The following is a 24506-nucleotide window of genomic DNA, read 5'->3' on the forward strand; positions in this document are numbered from 1 at the left end:
CATTTCCACCTTTCACTATTCAATAACGTAGAAAGATACTGATGGTTGAGGGCCCTCATGCCAATGAGTCGAGATTCCAATTGAATGAACATAACTGCAATTTAAGTTACAAGAACTTTATTCATAATGCATTTTAGCTAAGTTTTTATGTTCATAATAATATAGGTGATACATAGTTTGGAGAATAAACAAGACCATAACAGTCTATTTCAACTTACCTGAATGATGTAGCTATATCTCTGGCCTGTATGGATGAAGCTAATAGAGATGTTCCAAAGAGAATTCCATCTTCTTTCCTTGGCTGTGATAAATTCAGGTTGTCAAGCCATAATGTTTCTCAGGTAATGTAGAGTGGAAAATGATTTTTCGAGTTACTAAATTGGTATTGTGAAGAATACCTTATGATAATACTTGTACAGTATATACCTCACCGTAGTGAAGCTTCATAAATAGGATACCAGGTGAGTGAATCGGTATTTGAAAAGTTGTGACTTGTCTCGAAAATTTAGACTCTTTGATTAGGTCTAGTAACATCTGCAGTTGGGTGTGTAGCTTAATAATGTCCAAATCTTACTATACAAATCTACTGCTGTGGGATTCCCTCCCACCCAAACCCCCTTCTCACCCATGTGACCACTACAGATCATTCAAGTGAAGACATTCACATACTGTTTGGAAACACAAGTTGAGTGTGACTACCTTGGTCAATGTTGACCTCCTGAAGATGCAACTGGCCTCATTGAGGAAAAGGAAATCTAACCCTTGACAATGTTACGTCAAATAGGGTAAGAAGTAACAACAGACAAGGAGTTGACGACAACTAATGTGTTAATGATGAAGATGTCTTGAAGGTTTCCTGCCATGTTGGTTGGTGTACGACCTGTTGTAGTTATCTTATAAGAGAAGCAGACACTGACACTTTCACCTTGTTTCCTTCTCTTTTGTAATTATGACAAGACAGTCTTCCTCCAGCACCTTTGTAAGGAGGCAAGGTGGATAGTCTTCCATAATTATGTCTGGTGTAGGGGCAGACAACGTACTAATACTCTTGACAACCAACTTAAAACACCGCCTTAAACAAGTGGAGACTGAGGGTAGGCAGAATACCATAGAAATGAGCTGTATTTTATTAGGAGGGCAACAGTCACCTTGCACACCCACCTGAGTTATCATGGAGCTCTGCATTGGTGGTGGTAAAGTTTAACCACTAGTCATTATATTTCCATGCCAAGAACTGATGAGGCCACTTTGGGGGAGGAAGAAATTTCAGAATGCAACAATGATATTTGAATTCAATTTGCCGAAGTGTAACTGCATTTTAGTGACCCCAGACTGCCCATGAGAAGCTTTACCCATGCTGGGGATTAAGGCGCCTTCTTCATTTTCTTGCAGGCACCGACCAAAAGTAAGAGGTGGCTCCTTCCAAAAAATTCCAGATAATTACAGTACAGTATATAAGCCAAATTTCATGAAAATATCCCTTCCTATTTACACACAATCCTTGTCCACAGAGTTGGTTGACCAAAAATGGCAGCCTGTCCATAGTCATTTCATTATCCTTAGGAAATTTTGTATAATTTCATGTATTCAATTTACACAAAATCCTTCAACAGAAAATATGGCTGGACAAAGAGAGAGGCACATGCAAGGATAGACAGACAAGATCAATTCCAGATATAAATTATAAACTGGTCATTTCTGAAAGACTGCACAAGATCAACGACTACTCTTCAAATTCTTTCTGTGTAATGCATTCCTATCATGTTTAATCATAATAGAATTTGAAATAGTTCAAGATTTATGTTACAAAGCCAGATATGACCCCACTTAATTAAGACAATAATACTATTAACACCCAAACATATTTCTATATATTTTTATTGATTTTTACATGCATTTCTACATTTGTCAAGGCCACTTTTATCAAAATATCTTTTTTGAATCTTCACCCTTTTCTAAAAACTTATATTGAACAGCTTTTAATGCAATAATACAATGCAGCACACTTGAGATGAAACCTTTTTTTATCAGAACAAGGTGCAGAGCATTAACAAATGACATTTGGTGATAACAATGGTCTTTATTACTCTGAAGAAAATGGCCCATACAAAATAATAAGTAACTCAATCTCATTTTCCATTACATCATAGATATTGCCATTATTCTAAAAATAAATTACACAGTATAAAATATATTTATTCCTGATCTGATATGGAATCTTAATACTGTACTGTACTGTACTGTACACCCTTCAATGTCAGGCAACATACTTTTAAGCTGGTTTCTTTAGAATTGTTTCCTCTGCACATCACATATTGTAACACAGAAAAATGAGGAAATATTAAAGGTCCAATTCTTCACCAATTAATTATTGCCCAAAGACTCGTTATCTGTCTCCTGAATAGATACTTCCATTCACTCTATTTGTAAACACGAAAACAAACAATTAAAGTAATTAACATGAAGGAAGTACATACTGCAGTGATGTTTACAGACTAAAATTCTGAATTAAATAAACTAATTTACCTGTATAACAATAAAAAAATAAAATAAAAACATTTAGAACAGGTAACTGTAAGCACATTTATCAGTACGTATTTCATTTGGTTTAGTTTCAGACCAAACCAGAAAATTTTAGGCATTACAATAAATATGTTACAGTGGTCCCTAAGATTATGTGCTCCTTTACCTATGAAAAAATGTCAAGATATTAAAACTGAGTTCCACACAGTACAGTACATTTTTTCTACACAAATTATTATATATCACAAATATCACAATTTTATTTCTTAAACTCTCTAAATTTAACAAGAGAAACAACAGCCTATAACAAGTTTTCAGTAGGTTCATATTAGTTTATCTAACAGAAACAAAATATGGGGGACCTACCCTAGTAAACCCTTTCTTTTGATACATCAAATCTCACTTTTAACCCCATTGTTATGTGTGGTACAGTACACAAACTATGGTTCAGGTCTGTGATGAGGAAGGGATTAATATCACATTTTAACCAAGCACTAGACAATACTTTCTTAGCTTATATTGTATTCAAATGAATTTCCATACAATTGAAATACAGAACAGTGCTTTATAATTTTTTTTTTGTTATATAACTGACTGCTTGGTGAGAGTGAACTAATTGTGGAAGACAATAACATACCTTGACAATACTGTATCATTAACTTTCAGTAAGAAAATGTTACTAAGATTATGTAACTAAACAAACTGGTTAGAACTGCACAAAAACTGTCAGCACAAACTTGTCTACAATGATCAATATCCAATGTATATGTAACATCTTTGAACATATCTCCAAATAACATCTAAAATAGACTAGAAAACATTTGGCCCAAAATTAAACATTACATATGTAAAAGATTTGATCTTTTTATGAGTTGCAAGATGCTAGAATGCAGTGGAAGTGTTTATCAACAGAGACCTTTCCCTACAAGCAACAAAAAACTGTGTAGTCGTGACTGGTGGTCGGTTATTGGGGTTTAAGAGAAAAGCTAAATCACCATGGACCACCACTGCATTCTGCGATTCTTATAGAGATCCAATCTTTTACGCATGCATGTACACATGCACACGCGTGCACACACACACACACATATATCCCTGTTTAACAACATTCTAGATACAAAGAGTAAACTAATTCAACAAGAGAAATATTTCTGATAAAAGTTTGTGCACGAACATATGACTTAAGAGCCATTACCCTCATACAGTACCATAAATAACAGTATTACTGTATTGATAGCTACAAATTTTATGATTGAAAATACTGTAGAAGGAAAAATAATGTAAAAATAACTATAAATACAGTACAGTACATAAAAAAAATAGCAACACCTCAATTTCAAATGTTATTTTCCTAATAAAATACTTTGTGCTTATACAGTGCAATAATTCCCACACCTTTCTTGAACTTATCAGCCACAGCTGTACCTTTCATGAGCAACATAATTGCAAATTAGTTTCTTACCTTTCAGATCCCCTCATACCTTTCACACTCAGTCCCAAACACACACAATGATTAGGATAAAAAAATATTGCTTTGGTGTTTCCAACGGAGAATAACTAACTGAAGATAACAATGTGTCTATTTTAATTTACGGTAATACAGTAATAAAAAATATTTCCGTACAGGTACAGTACTCGAGCCCCACAACAGCATCATCATCTTAACACATCCTTTCCCACACTGGCATGGGTTCCAAAATTAGTAATTACTTATAAATCAAACTTGTTGTATGATGAGTAATAAGGCACAATATCTTACACACAAGACCATATCTACTCAGTGGCAAGATCTAGCTTCATGGCTTTTTATGCGTTATTAAGTTTTATCATTTTATACCGGAGAATTATTCTTAAAAGAAGCTTCGAGTGTATAATATTTTTTATTTATGAAATTTAAGTGTATGAGGTTCTACCATTATTTTTTTTATTTTCCATTAGTGTATTATTTTAGGATGGATTTGTGACATAACCCTTAATTTTACACATGTATTATATGAACATCTTTCCAGTTTTAAACCTTTTGTGAGGGGCTTCACGATGTAACTACACAAAAGGTACGAGAATTACTGTAGTTTTTCTAATTCCTCAAGTAATGGTATTCTTTGACTAAAACTACCATGACTAAAACTACCATTCTAAATTATAAACCAAATTTTCTAAAATCATGAGCAATTTACGTACATTTATATTATCATTTACTACAGAGCCGAGCGTGAGTGTTTTACCCTAACACTTTGACAAATACAGTCAATACTTCTTCACTTTCATATCATCAATACCCATCACACAACACTCCCACATATTTTGCTTAAAAGTTCCATACAATGGTTGTCATCCAAAAATTAAAAATGCTTTTATTTACTGCACAAAGAAATTATTACTCCGTAAGCTACATTGAATGGTGTACTTTACCAAGGGTTACTAAAGGGACAAACTAGGAGTCCAACAGGAGAAAGAAGTGATAAAAAAAGGCTCAGTTAGGGACGGACAACAGAACATTCAGATGGAAAGCACAGAACAGTATCTGAGAATTTTAAGTTTTAATTTTAATATAATTTACAGTATTAACCCATTGCAAAATCTTTTCCTTAATAAGCCTGAGTTGAAACCAGTACAAAAGCAAATTTTGTTTTGTACAATACTAAAGAGATTCCAACATTACCTTAACTCTCATACACATCTCACTGATCCACTGTCACATGACACATGTTGAGATTCATTCTTCAATCAACCTTTGCCAGTACGATGCCAACACGACTTGGAATGTATACCTGAAATAGAAAATCTATATATATATACATACAGTAAATATATATGCAGTATACAGTATATAAGAAAAAGTAGTTTAAATAAGTTTGTATTTTGGGCCTATCAGAGTACTGTATGTTTTAATCTGCTTCATACATCTGGCTACTCGTGTACCACATGGGGTGTGGCTACCACCCGAGTGTTCAATGAAGACTAGTGCCAGGACAGATGAAAGCCATGAAGTATATGGCAGTAATACGATTGATTAAAAAAATAAATAATTGTTTTAAAGAGGTTTGTGAAGGTTAGTGAACTAGTACTCTAGAATACTCACCATAAAGGAATTTGGCCGATTATTAAAGGATTCATTTTGAGTGAAGAAATCAGTACTATGATCAATCAGCTTGTGACCTCCAAACTCCTCAGCATCAGTGTCAAGAACAATCTTATATTTACCACTAGCACCCACACCAATCTGTACAAAAGAAGACATTCTATGTGCATCACAAAATTGATGCAGGAAAACTATGTACAGTACAATAGATATTTTACATAATTCTATCAATCTTTCTCATCAAGTTGATGAATTCCTCACCATGCTTATACAGTATATGATTATCATTGTGCAGTACATGTCCCTATAAAAACAATCTTATACATTCAAAGGTAATGATGATTAATTCGCTTTCAGTACTGGACCAGCTCACCTTATAGTCACTGTAACTCTTGTTGGGGTGAAAGTTGAAGACGAAGACACAGCTTCCACGTTCAAATACAATGATTTTGTCACCTTGATGCCTAGTGCTTGTGTAACCCTGGTAATAAAAATAAAATACAATTAAACTTACAGAACTAAAAAGATAAGTCTAGTTATATAGAATAGAATGATAGTGTTAAGGGATTTAAATACAGTATAATATAAGAGTTGGTGATGTTGCAGTAGAGGGAATTGTGGAGATTTACTGAATACCCAAAAATAATGGAAATGGAGAGACTGATAAAGACAATTGCTGAAAGAGGACTTACAAAAAGAAAATAAGTTGAAAGCTTGTTAACATAAACATATAGGCACTGCAGTCATGTGTGACGCCAAAAGCCTTAGGCATAGGTATATATTACGATAAATAGCCAGTAATAAAATTCCTCTAGGCAGCAAAAATCACCAGGTGCCAGTTTGCATTAATCCCCCTTACACAATAGTACAGGTATACAGTGCAACTTCTATTTAATGGACTATGTGGACAAGAAAATCTGTTATATTGAGGGTCCATTAGATGTGAACCTCCCCCCGATGTAACAGATTATATGGAAACAGAAGAGCATTATATGAAGGTTTCACTGTACAGTCCTCCTAAATACTTACTGGATCACAATGAAGCCAACCGTATTTCTCCTCTAGCTTGTTCATCGCAGAATCAAAGTTATTGAGGTACTGGTACTTGAGGAGGCCATTGTCCACCACATTCCACTGTCTCCTGGCATAGTGGTAACTCTCATTGTTTCCTAACCGGGGAAAGTCGAGCCACTCAGGATGGCCAAACTCATTACCTGTGAGAGATATATGTATACTTTAATTATAAGAACACTTCATCACCATTCTCAAACCTGGAAAATACATCAAAACTTTGGGATATTAACCGTGCTTAGGACAATAGAAAAATCAATGTCTGACTGAAACTTGAAGCTTAAATAATAGGCTAAAATTTGCATATTTAAAAATAGTCTAGTTTTGATTGCATCATCATAAATTTTATTATAAGGCTACTGAATCATTCTTATTTCAACTTTTATAAAATTACCTGAACAGTTTCCAAATTAACTGCCATTCAGTACTTTTATTTTTTCAACCATGCAAAAAAAATCTACAATGTAACATCCCTACAAACTACTTGATAACATGCCTTACTGTCATTCACACACACACTGCTGTTTCCTGGACATCTACACCCCTTCTTTACAGTATACAGTACTATTGTGCTTCCTTCACCTCATCCACCCATCTCGTTCTTGGTCTTTCCCGATCCCTTCCATCTTTCATTTCTGATTGATGCATCACTCCATACATCCACGCCATCTTAACCAACCCTGGTCAGCCCTGAGTCCAAGAATTCTTTCACTTCTACATCCATTTTATTCCTGTAATATTCTTGACAAATTATTAAAACTGAATACTGCAATGGAATCATTATTGTACAAATTTACAACCAGTCTCCATTTGACAATAATTTTTAAAAGAACTTATTATTCAATTAAAACATTAATGTAATTAACATCAACTGACTTGACCCATGGGTAACCCACAACATGTACAATTGCAAAAATGTGTTTCTACACCCCCTGTGGTAGCCTATGTCTCCAAACGTCGACGTCGAAGTAGAATCACTGTTTATGAATGAAAGGGTATTGGTCATGTAATGACATACTTGATTGGTGGATAAGTTTGCTATAGGTCATAAAGGTGGGCCGTTTGGAGACACGGGTTACCACAGGGGGATGTAGGAACACATTTCCACAACTGTACCAGTACTTTGTATTTTTAAAAGAAAAACATATGGTATAGAATGCAATCAAACACTCATTTTACCTCTGAAATAACCAGGTCAGATTACGTGACTTTTCACGCCAACAATGAAACAGATTTTCCTTAGCTATGTAACATACAGTATCTCAATTCCAAAAATCATCATACTAAAATTCAAAATTTGACTGAATACCAACCCATAAAATTAAGGTAGCCTTCACCACCAAGACCGTGTGTGATGAGGCGGATCATTTTGTGGAGAGCCATTCCCCTGTCAATGATCAGTGTTGGAGGAGATGATTTGGACATGTGTGTGTACATCGCCTTGTCCATAAGCCAGAAAGCTATTGTTTTATCCCCCACCAAAGCCTGAAACAGACATGAAGAGACAACTAAGAACTAAGGTCTGAAGGAAGATTATAAAAGAGAGAGAGTGTCAGTACATAGTTTGCAACAAGGATCAAGGAACCATAAGATTTTCTTGGGTTATTCATCTTCATTTGTAAGGAATTAAGGCAACATAAAAAGTTTACACAAACACCAGAAAGCCAAACACACATGAATGACGTCAATACTCTCTTTACCCTTTGGTGAAAAGTGAAAGTGGGTCCCACCCATAGGCATGACTGCCTTCACTTCCCTAAGTTGTAAACTTAAGTACCCATTTACAGGTGGGTGAACTGGGAGTGTCCAGGAATTAAACCACCGGCCCCTGGAACAGGAGGCAAGGGCTGTATCCACTCAACCACTGCGGTCCTGCCCTATGGTAACCAAGGATAAAATAATATACAGTACAGATATATACTGTATAATCAGTTGTCCTTCTTTTCAAGTTGTTCTATGCACTAACCTGGTCATGTGATTCTGCATAAGCAATGGTTTTCTCCATGTAGCGTCTATTCTCTAGGGTGTGACAAATGTGTCCCATGTCCCAATCATCATCAGCCTTTTCCTTAAGTAGCTTAATCCAGTGATCAGGAATTGCCATTCCCAGGCGGTAGTCAAAGCCACTACCACCTTCCTCAACTGGTCGACACAAAGCTGGCATCCCAGAAACATCCTGTAAAAATAAAACAAGAAACATGATGCAGCACCCATGGAAGCAAGTTTTTTAGCTCTACCAGATAAGATGATATTACTTTGCTATCAATTCACTTTTCCTTTTTTGGTATTCAAAGTGAATTAAGGACCAAAAGTATTACTCTTCTGTGTTCAGTTTCATTTAAATGGTCAGAGTTCAACTCCTGGTAAGAGTTTCAAATTGTGATTAATAACTCTATTCAATTTCCATAGTGTCCAAGTGTCTTAAATATGTTTTACATTTCCTAAACAGTTGCCCATTGTCTATTGAACCCAGTGATGAGAACCAAGAGATCTTATGATGCATTATTTCAACCATCTAATTCTAGCTAAATTAGGGAACACCTATTTCTTTAACTATCAAATTTCATGAAATGTTCTAAATATAAAAATCAAGAACACCCAATCTAATAAACAGCAGACCACACCCAGAGCTAAAGATCAATAAAAGGCTGTGAAGGAGAGTTATAATGGATTAGTTATAGAAGTGTGTTTGACTGGTTAGGCATAACAAGGAAAGAAGCACATTACAAGACAAAATAACAAGTTGTCAAATTGAAAGATTATACAAGAAAAGTTTGATGTAATTAATTAAGAAAAAGAATAGTTATAAATAAAGAATGGTAGCTTATTATTGTATATATGTTTATTTACTCGTAATCCTTAACTGGTTGCTAGGGATTTCCTACTCGACCCCCATATTTACAAAAGTGGAATGCAAGGAACATGAAACGTCCGGTGATGAGGGCTACCATCCCTACATCCAAGTACCACTGATGATGTGCATTGTATAAGGATTAATGCCATATATCACGTCATTACACTAAGCATTGATACACACCTCAGCAATAGTAATGACCTCAGGGTAGAGTTGGTGAAGCATGTAGTTGGCCAACATGATGTAAGTTAAAGCTTCTGTGTCCACATTCAATCCAAAGTATTCATTATAATCACCACTGAAACCTTCCCCAATACCATGTGAGTGATATAGCATGGAGGTTACACCGTCAAATCTGTTAGGAAAAAACAACAAAAGCTTAAACATGGGTGTAAGACAACATACTGTTTTCATCAGCTGTTTTTTCTGAAAGGTCAAATTACACGAGTGTACCTAAAAGTTTGCAACACTGTAAGTAGTTGTAATGTTTTTCCAATATCACATCGTTTGATTAGATATATTTGAGCTACAGTAATAGAGAAAAAAATATGGGATATCTTAATTAACTTTTATAACTACAACTATAACATTGACAGTTGTTCATTAAGTTTGACTGATGATGATAAAGAGAGAGAGAAGGAGAGACAGGCACACAACTTGACCCAACCTTGAAACACAAATTTTCAAATACCATCCTTATATAATAATGCATTCAATACACCCATCAAGGAGTTATTATCATTAAAGTTATTTGTCAAACTCAAACCAATGACATGGATATAATTCTAGTTTGAGTAAATAGAAAAATCTTGAGAGGTAAGCCAGACAAAATGATGCACAAGGAGTCAAATATGGAAAAAAGATTCCCGACCTTTCTCACAGTAAACCTCCCAAGCATAACTGATGACAATTAATGTATTAGGAATATTAAAACACAAATGCACCAACCTGTAACCATCAAACTTGTATTCTTCACGATACCACCGCAGGTTTGAGAGAAGGAATCGCAGCACCTCCCAGCTAGAGAAACAATCATAAAAATGTATAATTATAACAAAAGAAACACTGGTAAATTTAAAAATAATTAAGTCTATACGCATTTCCTGAACACTTTGTAAATCTCAGATCCACCTCAGGTAACGAGAAGTAAAGTTGAAGATAACAGAGTACATCAAAATCCTTACCTTACCGTATACAACAGATGCTTACATTTATGTAGAACAAGGTGGCCAAGAGTTTTATAAGAAACAAATTAAGACAAGATTGCACCTAACATGGCCAATACCCCATCTATGAAATTTTATGTTAATTATAGTTTAAAAAAAGCATCAATAATTTAATATGAAGAGGACTGTAATTGTGGGAGAAACTGACAAAACAAGAATTTTTCACAATACAATAAGTGGATCTTCAGTTAGTGACCGTGTTGTATAGTTTCATTGAAGTTTCTTGAAAGTATGTTAACAATGTGGGCTGAAATTAGAGTAAGTAATAAGTGATTGGGAATGAGGAGTCGTGATGTGGGAGGTAATAGTAGCTAACCCAAGCAAGTGTGGAAAATGGCCATTAAAACGTTGATGATGGTAATTCTAATAACTTGCCATACATAAGTGTTCCTGTGTTCTCAGTATAAGTTATACAAAATGTTAAATAACTTTTACAAAATTTGGTGTCAAATCTACTGTATTCTCAGCTTCTACTTTGCAGATATTCAAACAATTTTTTCCCCCACTTAATGTGGACTTACACCTTAGGACAGTATGCAATTAGTGAGCAATTGTATGACTTGTATAGTATAGGTACATGGTAGCTAAGATACCCAGCGCACAATCTTATGCATTTTCACGTTTAATTTTCATCTTTAACATTTTTAAGCCGAAACTTTAAATTTTTCCCGTCTAATTACTTACTGTGAATAGTTAAAGAGCCTGGAGTCCCAAAGAGAGTGTGTTCCTCTTGAGCCACCATGGAAGTAACAAGAGTCCGAACCGTCAAACTCATTCAGGCCGTCAAGCACATTTTTGGAGGCGTGAGAATGAACCACATCCAGAAGGACATACAGACCCATAGAATGTGCTGTATCAACCATCTCCTTCAATTCCTCTGGTGTACCATAACGGCTAAAAAGAGAAGGGATTGTAGCTTATGGTATGTTACCTCAACCACAGTCATGACTTGAAAGAAAAGGAAACTTAATTAGTCTTAAGGACAGCTCTGGTGTTCAGAGTTAGCATGATACGTACTGATTTTTGGACCCAAATGCAGGTTCACACATATTTAAGGTTACACCCTCCCCTCTCCATGGGGGGAAGAAATTTTTTTTTAAGATAAAACTAGGGAAACCAAGTTACGTTACTTGTACAGGTATCTACATTTTAATATGTTCTGCATTAGTTCTGTATTACTATACAGTATGTCTAATACAGTACCATTAAACAGTACCTACAAACACTTACCTTGAGGCAGCAAAGAAGCTGGTGACCTGATAGCCAAAGCTGGCATAATAAGCATGCTCCATGATAGCCATCACCTGGATAGCATTATAGCCTGCAAGTAAGATACAGTAAATGTGTTTATAATTTCAAGCAGTGCAGTATTAATATAAACACTGTTTTTAACACTTTTAAGTCTTTTTCCAATATAATGCAATAAGGCCTGAATCCATACATTCCAAAGAGTTATGTTTGAAAAAAAAAAAATATTTTAGTTACCAAGGAAGTCAATCTATATCCAGAATCTTAAGCTTTTCCTTTCAATCTATTATCTCTAAAGAACCATGATATAAGTGAATGTGGAAATCACAATGAATTAAATCTGGTCAACTTCATTTATTTAAAACATTAGTGAGGCCAGGTTATAAACTATGGCTGACCCACTATGTCCTCTGTTTACATAATGAGCAATTTATCTTCTTGCTTTCTAGATATTTTTTACCATCTGAACATTACAGGATGAGAACATTAAGTTCTCGGACTTACGACACAATTTATTCCCCAAATCACACTGTATTGTTTGTCGAATTGTATTTTCCCACAAGTACATCATCATATACTGTACTGCATAGGCAATTGGTTCCCAATGAGTCATAAATTTATATAATTCCATGCCACACTTCCTCATGGATTAATTCTACCATTTGTGTATATAATTCATCACATGTCCCTCCCCTAGTACACTCCAGGGTCATATTCCTAAATAATAACAACTCCACCACCATTTCAACTTACCTAATTTAACTATCCTTGGTAGAACATTCTTGCTAAACTCCTTATATGTCCCAACTTTCAGCTGGTCGGTGCCAATTCCAACATGGCACTCGTACACCCTCAAGCTCGCAGGTTTATGGGGCAGAGGATGCTTAAAAATATATCTCTGAAAAATATTAATCAAGATAAGAAAAAAATATTGTACTCTGGATTTGACACACAAGAAAATTCTATATGAGCATATTTATATCTATGAAATTCACTAAGAATCTTAAATAAGAATCCATTATAACTAAATGAGTCGATAAATCCCTACCCATATTTCTGTATTTTATTAGTTTGGATAAGACTCATTTCTCTTTGTAAACAGTTTCAGGATTCTCTGGGGCACAAGGATTCATTAATGGCTTTCAGAGACATGATCCATTCTGAATCCTAAACACCACTGACCACCTCCTCAGTCTCAATATACTGTACCAGCATGATATATCATGCTAATTCATGGAAGCACAGCCAAAATGTACAACTTTGCTCCATTTCTTTTTAAATATAAACTTGTGTATCATGCCACTACACACAGCAAGTACTGTGCATTATAGTTGAAGCAGTCTTAGTAATGTTATTTATTCCCACACTTTTAGATCTTAATACTATACTACATACTCAACAACACTTCCTAAGTTCTTACTTTCATTACTCTCCCCCCATGTTTATCCCCACAGTAAACCACAGTCATCAAATAAAGTACAAACATTTTCCTCAGAGATACATTGATGACATTTCTTTTTATCAGCCATCAGCCCAAGTCCATCCTCCATAACATAAAATAATCTGTAAATCATCATCATCTTATTTAATCCACGGCTGGAGGAAGGCCTCTCCTATATGCCTTAATAATCTTTTGTCTTAAGTCTTCCTTGCTCAGTGAACACATCCATACTCCCTAATTTCATTTATCACTGTGGTTGTTAAATTTATTCAAGATTATTAAAACAGATACAGTACAGTACAGTACAGTACATGAAAAATCTAATGCCATCTTATAAATATTGTAAACATTCTACTCAGATTACACATCAAGCTGACCTGTTAACCTCTTCACCATGGGGACACCACTGGATAACACGGTGGTAATTTTATTCAGTTCAGAGGCGACCTCGTACACAAGGGGATAAGGTTAGTATCCTAAGCTTTCTATCCTTTTTGTACTATTCACTCTCCGTACGGCAGAAGAGGTGAGAGGTAATCATACATACCTCCTCAGGTGGTGGGTTCCAAAAGTGATGGTGAAATGCTATGCCCTCTGTCTTGGGAGGCTGAACCACATATGATGCCCATGGGCATAATCTGTCTTCCATTACATCCTTTGGGGTCAGCAGACCTATCTGAGGAAATCAATACAGTATATTCAGTCCATCCTAACAGTAGAGCAAAAACTGGTTAAAGATGTAAAAATTTATTCAGTTCCTCAACATGCCAATTTTCAAGACATGTTTCTAAACTTATGCTGAACTATGCCAATAATGAAATATAAACTTAATAGTGATGTCAGTAGCTTCAAATAACTAATCTTCACATTTCCTATTTAAATACTGTTATCATAAACAGTATGTTTTAAATATCTTGGTCATTACAACAAAAAACTGTTTTACGAAAAATTTATATTAATAAAAATATCATCTCATTTACACATGGGCCTCCCCATTCCCACACTGTACACATTACCTTACTAGTGGTGACTGTCAATGCACAACACCAATTATTTTAAGAACTTGTTATAATGCTTGACAATTATTGTATATTAAACCTATATTCATTAATGATGATTTAATGCTTTTAATCTTTTTCATACAGTATATCATTCAGGAAATTTCATAATCTAAACAAACACAATTTACTTATTATCAAAACAAAGACAATTTATATACCTGTACTTGTTCATTGTAAAAAAGCAAAAGCAAGAAAATATGATCAATAATTATTCTCCATAACCAGGAATCAAAAATGCTAAAATTACCACTCCATTAAATAAACAGCAGAACAAAACATTAAGTGTAAAATCCATCCAATTCCCATTTCAGTCCAACCAATGCCCACGATCCCTCGGAGAAAAGGCAATGCTGTTATTATAATGAATGCCGAAGCAGAGGACAGAAGACTTAAATTCACATCCTTAAACTATATATTAAGGTGTACAGTAAAACCTCTATTTAATGGACTACATGGTGAGGAAAGTCCGTTATATCGAGAGTCAGTCAGATATAAAACGTCCGTCAAACAAACTATACAATGCAATTTCAAGTGACTAAATGAACCTAGCATAGAAATAGTGATAAACACATACAGTATTTCAACTACAATACTGTATGTAAATATTCTAAAAAAAAACACCTTTGATACAAGGAGCACCCCCATCTACAGCACTTTTTAATATCCACGCCTTCATATAACACAGTACTGTACTATATCGCTACTATGTTGAGTATAACTTTTCCAACAAAAAAAATTCAACTTCAACCTTCACATGATGGGAATTACTGTACTGTATTTGTTCAGTTACCCCTTCAGAAACTTCAGTAATGTAAAGTATTTAGTTTACAAGGGGGATTACTGAAAATACTCCTAAATCTTCCTTTTTAACCAAAGCTGTCAGAATTTATTTTATTCAAGTTACAGTAAACTTGACACTTCATATTTCAACCACTAAATCAATTGATTTCATTCTTACCCTTACAGATGATCACATATCACATTCAGTCAAGTCTAGTGCAACAAAAAGTAGCCACTTGGAAAGAAATCCTGACCATTATCTGAGACATCTAAACCTACTGCATATAGACTGTGGGTCAGAAGTTAGAAGGACACCATTGGTATATCCATCAACATTTTTCAAGTAACAATAAAATCTAATAGGATAAAAGAAGTACAATAAGCACATACAATCAGAAGAACTATGAGATTCAGGTCATAAACAATACAATAACAAACTAAAGCTAATGGATTTTTCCTTCCACACAAAAATGCAGAACATTAATGCATTTGTACACAATAAAGAAGTGTAGATTCAAAGATCCTTATAAAAGATTAGCTGAATGAAGTGACATTCAGAATCACGTAAAAAGTTGTAATAAAACAGTTACAATCATCCCTGAAACATGCAGCATTCAAAATACAAAGACCTTGGTACTAACTCACATAAGATGGAAAACTTATAAACTATGCTTACTCGCCTCGGCCCCAACAGGCAATGCTAAGCAGAACAAGCTTCCAAATGACCCCAGGGATACAGCAAATAAGAACCATCCTCAGTGATGCAAATCCAACAAATAAAAAAAAGTCTCACCTTGAACGTTCCAACTTCTAAACAGTGTAAACAAGGAAATGAAGATAAAGTAAAGACCAGAGTACTTGGTAAAAATACCAAGTATGTACGGTGATCATTTAAAATGTTAAGTCTGTACAAGTGTCAACAAAAATGTTAAGTCTGTACATCAAAGTCAGTCAAGTAACATACAGAACCTGTGGCACTCAATGTTTCCAAGTAATGAAGTTTTAAAATCTCTCAATTAATCATCCATCAACCTGGATTCTACTGGTAACACAAAAGAGAGTGATAGTTTGATAGGAAACTCTTATTTGGAAAGTCTTTTGAACTTTTAAAGCCAAAATTTTTCCCCATAATATTCTTATCAATCTTGAAAAAACTCTTACTTTCCCTTGAAAAGTAAAAACAAAATACTGTATTAGATGCTGGAAGCTTTAGAGTGTAAAGATATTTGAGAAAAAGAACACCAATAAGTGCCATTAGATTTTACTCTTACACCAAGTGCCACAGGTGATATAAACTACATTTGTTGTAGCACAATACCCAATCTGTCGTCTTGTTTATGGGATATACAGTCATGCTATACCAGAGTTATAAAGTAACTAAGTAAATTTACTTGAGTACGGTACTGTACTCAAGAAACAATTTTGGGTATTTACTTTTTAAAATGTACACTCAAATCTTTCAATACTTTTACTTAAGTATGGTTTTCTTATACAGTACTTTTACTAAAATACAAATGAAACAAAAAAAAATCGTTACATGTCCCAAACAATATGACGGTTCAAGTTAAATATAAGTGAACTGCATAGGATGCCATGGAAGACCAGTCAACACTTGGTGTTCAAGATCCACAAAAAATAGGTTCATCGTCAATCTGACATTTGTGGCGGGAAATTTTAACTTTTAATTTGTAAGGTTTATTATTCTAATTCTTTTGGCTCCAAGCCAAGCTAACCCTCCTCCACAGAGTTGTACCATACTTAATCCTTTCTTCGGAGATGATGTACTGTGCTACTATCATGAAAGCTGTGATCACTCAAAAAATTTAAAACACTCTTTCATTATGTTTAAAGTTTTGTAAAAAAAAAAATAAATAAAAATCCTGATATCAAAATACAGCACGATGGTATACTGGTAAGTGAGAAGAAAAAATAAACTATATACGTGTAACTATTGAGAGAGAACTACAAGGACAGGCTCACACGAATTGTCACACACACAATATACAAGAAACTGTTATGTACAAAAATGTACTCTAAACTACTGTAAACATGTATTGTATGTATATTAATGATGTTGGGGATCGTGCCCTAGTTCCTTATGAACCAGTCTCATGCAAGAATGACTCCTTGGTTACCTGATTCCCTGACTTCAAGACGCCAATCTAGAAAACAAAATTTTTGCACATAATTAAAATTTCTTATTTAATAATCTTTGTTTACCATTATTACTAGAAAACGGCTCATTTGTTTATACTGTAATGTATTAACTCCTACGACATGTAAAAGCAACAAGGGAAGACTACATTACAGATCTAACATTTAGTCATTACACTGCCCTGTGAGGATCTTGCAATGAAACTGTCATAAACCTGTGGGATATGATACAGCATACAGCATTATGCTCTAACAAAGGTTTTAAAACAAAAGACAAAATTAAACAAACTTACAAATACAGCAGGTCAGCATTCACGATCTGTACTTAAAAAGCCAACTCCTAAAACTATCGCATGTTTGCAAAGGTATTCTAAAGCAAGATTCATCAAGTGCAAAAGCTCTAAATATGAAGTTAAATTTTTGACAGGATCTGTTTAGATTATGGGATGCACGTACTCAACTTTTAGATTTGCTGAAGAAACAAATAATTTTGATTATATAAGTTCAGTAATACAGTATAGGATTGATTTACACTGTAATTTTATGGTTGAATCTAGAAAACAGTAATTTGTGAATAATTGCAATGAATCACAGACTAGGAAAACTGATGAAAGAAAGAATTTATACAGTACGTACTACCATGTAACAACCTAATTCACGAGTCGGTCACAGTCTATGAAGTTTAAACATTAAACCCTCGACCTACAACCAAAGAATCAAAACTATAATTCACAGAAACAAGGACATCAGCAATAAAATACAGTACAGTAATTCAAAGTTCATTGCACTTTGTAATTAGAACAATACTCTACTACTGTAATAATTCAACCCTAAAATATAATATTACACTTAAACTAACACACTAAATTACAAAAAAATACTTACCTTATAATACAAATATACACAGCACCCTTTAGTAATATTTTTGTAATATGTGCCAATCTCTTAACATAAATTTTGTTCACATGGTTGTTCTATTGGGGTGTATGAATTACACGATATAAACTCTATATTATCTAACACTGTACAGCGGAGTCGCCCAATAACACGAGTTGGGGATCAACAGGGCCCCGTGCTACCACATAGACGTGTAAAGTGTGACAGGTTTACAGGGTAAATGTAACAAATATGAACATTAGAAAATTGTAATTGTAATTCAAGTTAGCAGGAACTCTGTAAACATATTTTATTCATTATCTTGTCAACCCGCTGAAAAAAAACTTGTATCAAACTTCATTAGAATTAAGGAATATAGTTTGCAAATCTCAATACAAAATACCTTGACCCGTGACATGTGCTTGATGGGGCAGGAACCATCAGGGTTTGCTGGTATTGTTATTTCCCATTTACCATGTTCAAGTTTTTTAAAGGGATGGCTCAGCTTATTCCAGTCATCTGTAGATCACAACAACATAAGTAATTAAAAAAATATGTATACTATATATATATTAACAAAATGTTAAACCTTTTAATGCACTTTGCAGAAACACTTACAATAAACTTAATAATGTACGGTAAAGTCAATACACTTTTTAAGTGAATGCACATGGTGCCTAAAGTCTGATCCTTTATGCAGTACCAGCAGGTTACATTAACTCCAAACATAAGTCTTACTGAAATCTCCTTTGAGAAAGAGTCCTTGTGCCATAGGTGCCCACTCCATGCAGGTGATGCTGTTGTCTGGGTTAACATGAAGTCCAAATTTCTCGTACCCTCGGGAAAACTTCTCCAGCCCATCTTCTGCTCCATCGATTTGTTCCAGCAACTTTCTGAAGCATCCATATCTTAAATACGGTAAAAAAAAAAAATAATATTAGCAAATTCTGTGGCAATTATATATAGATGTAAACTGTATTACAGTAATACAGTAACCTGAACTATAGCATTAACTATATCCGAGCTCTGTACCGATGTGTCTTGATTTCCACAAGACTATATAACATTACACAGCACTAAAGTAAGTGGGTTAATGAGAAAAATCTATTGTATGTACTAAATTATTATTATTTTGTTAAACAATATGATCAGTACTGCTCTTTACTGAGCATAAATAGAGGTACTGTATGATCTTAACTCAGTCATCTAGCTAAGTCCTGTAGTGTACACTGTACAATAATGTATGTACAGTACAATAAATTAATGACACTACCAGTATCTTGTGTGATAATTAAAAAGTAAACAAATACTGTCGTACTGTATAATACATATACAGTACAGTACAGTACAGTAATATCATGTCATATTTTTTTTTTATTCTTTCAAGCCTCTTCCCACTGAAATGCAGGTTACTGTACCAGGATACCAGTGTTCTAGTGTAACTTCTTTTTCATTGCAAAATACAAACAGGTTGTGTTTCCAGCCTCACACTTCTGATTGGAAAAGAGGCATCCTGTACTCCTGCCTAACAACAATGAATAATAATAATGTATGTAATATAGTTAGTACTGTACAGTATTGGCAAAGATTCTTGACATGCAACAGCCAATATTAAACTTTTCAGAACATAATAGCTAACAGTACAGAATACTGCATACCTGAACAATACTGTACATAATATTTGGTGCTAATAAAACACAGAAGATGAACTTTAACTCATAAAAATTATTTGCAAAACTCCCATGAGAACCAGAAGCTGGAAATTTTTTCCTTTGCTTTACCATATTTATGACCAGCATATGAACCAATCAGTCTGTTCTGGTGTGCCGACATTTGCTCACAAGACAAATACTCAACATTTATGAAAAGGAAGAAGAATATTAGGTTAGGTTTGTCTTGTGAGTATATGTCTTGTGAGCAAATGTCATGGAACCGTCTGTTCTATGTTACACACATCTGTTCTTTGTTATGACCTTCACTCTCTAGTGGATTTTTTTATGGGGAATAGCCCACCAGGGGACAGTTCATCAACCCACAATGGGGTCTGGGGGGTGTAAAAAGACTATACTGTATTAATCTACACCACGAAGATGCCGGAAAACCATCTTTTGGAAGTGAGACAGATTGTAAGAGTATGGAAACACAGAAGAAGGCAGAGCATTCCACAGTTTGGCTGTGTGAGGAAAGAAGGATGTACTATAACGGGTTACTCTAATGTGACCAACATCCACATGGAAACGGTGGGCATCACGGGCAAGACGAGTGTTACGAACCCACGGCCTTGCCGGCAGTACACAGGATGCCAAATCCGCCGAACATTGCCCGTTAAAATACCTGTAAAAGAGAGTGAAGCAACATTGCGGCGAAGAGAAAGGGAAGAGAGATTATCAACTAAAGGAAGAGAGTTAATAAGACAAAATTCCTTTGATTCCACTCTAACAGTTGGACAGAAGAGCTGCCCGAGATATGAGCCGCCCAAGTTAAGATGAATGAATCCCTTATAAACTTGAAGCAACTGCTCAGGAGTGAAGTAGCTACAGCATCTGTACAGTATTCCCAGCTTTTGGGAAGCAAGTTTGGCAATGTTGTGGATGTGTGGCTTCCATGACATATTAGAGGAAATGGTGAGGCCTAGCATATCCACTTTAGAATTTGGCAGAATCAAAGCCTCCTGAAATGTGATTGGGGAGACCTTCTATATTGGAAAGTGTAATTAATAAATACTGCATTTTATTACTGTACTATTGAATTTAACCAAGTTTCTACCTCCCCATTCATAGATGCTGCACAGGAGAAAACTAGATGACTCAGAGAAAACCTACAATTTTTGGTAGGGTCACACATTGTAAGGCCCTTCTCACACATAAGATCTACCTTAACATAAAATTTGTTGTACCATATAATATTCAGAAATCTGTTTTAGAAAAGGCTTGCATTCTATTTTGATTGAAATCCTAAAGTATACAAACTATGGCAATACCATACTACTGGCAATAAAGTGGCGACCGTTGAGTACAGTACACCTTTTACCAGTATTTTTATAAATTCACATGATGAATGACACCATTCCATCCATCAGAATATCAACTTACTATATCTTGTAGAAGGAAAGACATTGCAGCATCAAGATTTGTAGAAAAAAGTCGGATGACAACTAAAAAAAGAAATTTTTATTCCCCTACAATACTGTGCATAATGGCCATGTAAGTGTTCACACTACCACATAGCAGGGAAGGCTATGATGCCATTTGCCACCATGACAAGTAATAGACAAATCTCGTCCTGTTGTCTTTCACGATGGCCAATAAATTGTGCTCGTCATTTGAGGTTAGGTTTCTAGTCATTAAATTTTCAGCCATCGTGAGTGTCAAGATGTCCGTACCCTAAGCCTCAATTATAACAGAAGCAAAGTACAGTTCTGAGTAATGCCATTCAGCTAAACTGTGAATACTGAATCACCAATCATGGACCAGTTCATGCGGTGAACGGTAATAAAGTCACAGGAAAAAGAGTCAGAAAAAAGTTAAAATTTTGGCTAGGAAAAAGAGTCAGGAAAAAAGTCACATTTTATTTAATAAAACTAAAAATATTTTAAAAATTATTAACTGACAATACATGACTTTTACATATTGACAACACAATTTATATATGATGCACGTAGGTTGGGTTAAGTTAGGTTAGGTTGGGTTAGGTTAGGTTTTTTCCGTGCCTTTTTTCTGATTTTTTTTCTTGTGACTTTTTTCTGTGACTTTTTTCTGTTTTTTTTCCTGTGACTTTTTTACCTGGATTCGTTCATTCTTGCTACAGTCAGTCAGTCTAGTGATGGTTTGTTTTCATTCACTAAGAGTAAATGATCAAAAACAAAAAGTGCAATAGCTTTTTCTTTAAGGTAAGAGAAAAATATGAAGGATAGTGTGATGCCAATCAAATAAATTATGAGAAATTGAAAATTACAGTGACCCTCCTTAGCCTTTTACTGAAAATCTGAAAGTTTCAAGTCAAGTTCAGCCAACTAAGCTGTGCCAATTCTCAATTACAATTTAAAAGGGTAACCAATGCTTTCAAGTTATCAACAACTTATGTATGATTGGTAACTGTCATAACTCGTGTCACCTTGGCAACAGATGACACTAGTCCTCGTTCTGAGATAACTCCCGAAACTCTTATTACATCCTCACCTCCGTTTGATTTCCCTTACGTGATTGTTGAGGTAGGGGTCTCTGCACAGTAGATCATCCAGCTTGGCCACCTCCACCTTCATGGGATCACCGATGTCAATCATTTCGCTGCTTTTGGTTATTACAGTATCACCCGAGCTTGTAGAAACACTGTAATCTTGAATGGAAGATACTGCGCTGAAGCTCTATCACCGGGTGGACTAATAATTTATTTTTTTTTCTCGCCGCTGCTAATGATTGTCAACTTAATAAAACTTTACTCAAGTCTTCTACCGGTCAAACTTTATATACTGGTAGAGGTACTAAAGCTGTAAAGTAGTTTTGGGATCTAGTGAGATATTATTCCGGTTACCACAACAGCAGGTATCGCCCTCCACCTCGTCTCTGCCGGGCTGGTGGTAATACTCCCACACCGCTGCCAGGAATACAATACATTATTTTTGTTCTTAAATTAAAATCATTTGCATATTTATATTTTCCGACACAAAATCTACGATAGAAAGAAACAACGCGATTATATAATTCGTTATTTTCATATTATTTAAAGAAAAAATTCAACGTACAACATGAAATCAGATTTTGCAGACCGTCAGACGTCTACCACTGGCCCGTCACGTGCTTCAAGGGCATTCTGGAGACCTTGTATAGTAACTACATACAGTATCTAAAATTAGAATATCACACCATCTGCACCAGTGAAGTTATTAAGAAACCTACATCTAAAAGAGATTCATGACATAATAAGAGAGAAAAAATCCATACCATATAACGGTATTACATCAGAACTAATGTCCTAATAATATTAATAATTGTAATTCTTCAGTCAAGGTCAATTTAGTTCCTAAGGTCGGGTAGTTACAGTCAGTGCTTGTGGGTACGAATTCTAAAGTTCATAAATACTTTACTCTGGGTCATAGTTCACACTTGAAGATTCATATTTAGCGCGGGGACATTCAAGTAAATCCTCCAAGGTCAATGTTCACAAGATAAGATCAATGTTTCTTTACGTCATCGATACCTTACTTTGTTCTGAAACGTTAATTTAATCTTTCAAAAATTATCTAAACAACATATTATATTTATATTTGTTTTACTTGGTCTTATTATTGTTATTATTATTGATGTACTCTATTGACAGCTTTATCGACTATCCGTGGTCAAGTCGTTTACCTGCATGGTTGGCACACAGGAAACTGAATACTCCCACGACCTACATTGTCTATATGCTGAACTGTATAACTGCACAGTTTATAAAGATGCTTATCCAACTGTTGACCTGTATGGCAACTTTACTGAATTACTATTGTTATTATTATTTACTACATCTAAATTTTGATGCAATGGTCCCATTTTCTTTGTTTTTATTCATAAAATTATTTTTAACCTTTCTTGGTTCTTTTATTTTGTTGTTTCCTTATTTTCAGTTTACAATATTATTTCCTGATTTAAGTAATATCATATGAAAAATGATGCTTAAAATAAGTAACCTCGTGTACTCTACTGAACTCAGCTGGTCTATCCAACATACTGTAGATGCTACTATAGCGTGCAGTCCACAAGATATTTAGGTTGTTACCTTTGGTTAGGTAAGGTAAGACTAAATATATCTTTATTGATCGCACGCTAGCACCCTTTCATAGTACCTGACGCACACTACTTGTACACCCCTATGCTATCCAGTACACTCCCATGCTCTCCAGTGCACTCCCTACAACACTCACATTTTCCATTGTGCTCACACTCCTGAGTGCACCAACACATTTCTTTATGCACCGTCTAACCTTTTAGTGGTCACACCCTTCAGTACACTGTCTTATTACTCAGTATACGCACCCCACTCACTGCACTGTCATGCCCACCAGTTCACATTGTCACCCCACTCACTGCACTGTCATGCCCACCAGTTCACATTGTCACCCCACTCACTGTCATACCCACCAGTTCATTGTCATGCCCACCAGTTCACAGTCACCCCACTCACTGCACTGTCATACCCACCAGTTCACATTGTC

General features: G+C 35.0%; 1 protein-coding gene across 2 annotated transcripts; it reads right to left on the bottom strand.

Moving 5' to 3' along the window:
* Positions 1-1860: 1860 nt before the first annotated feature.
* LOC121870026 (1,4-alpha-glucan-branching enzyme-like) lies at positions 1861-22909 on the bottom strand. 2 transcript variants are annotated; one of them, XM_042371762.1, is made up of 16 exons: positions 22495-22909; positions 19055-19224; positions 18720-18835; positions 17422-17448; positions 13993-14121; positions 12758-12902; positions 11987-12077; positions 11441-11650; positions 10479-10550; positions 9714-9885; positions 8643-8852; positions 7990-8161; positions 6635-6819; positions 5979-6086; positions 5606-5746; positions 1861-5294 (listed from the first exon to the last, which is right to left on the bottom strand). In XM_042371762.1, the coding sequence occupies exons 1-16, from the start codon at positions 22596-22598 to the stop codon at positions 5247-5249; spliced, it is 2100 nt and encodes a 699-aa protein (XP_042227696.1). In that variant the 5' UTR covers positions 22599-22909; the 3' UTR covers positions 1861-5246. The 2 variants fall into 2 exon arrangements, with proteins under 2 accessions (XP_042227696.1, XP_042227697.1); XM_042371763.1 differs by lacking the exon at positions 17422-17448.
* Between the last annotated feature and the right edge of the window lie 1597 nt (positions 22910-24506).

Source organism: Homarus americanus, unplaced genomic scaffold (genome assembly GCF_018991925.1).
Source record: "Homarus americanus isolate GMGI-L3 unplaced genomic scaffold, GMGI_Hamer_2.0 scaffold14467, whole genome shotgun sequence".
Classification (NCBI taxonomy): Eukaryota; Metazoa; Arthropoda; class Malacostraca; order Decapoda; family Nephropidae; genus Homarus; species Homarus americanus.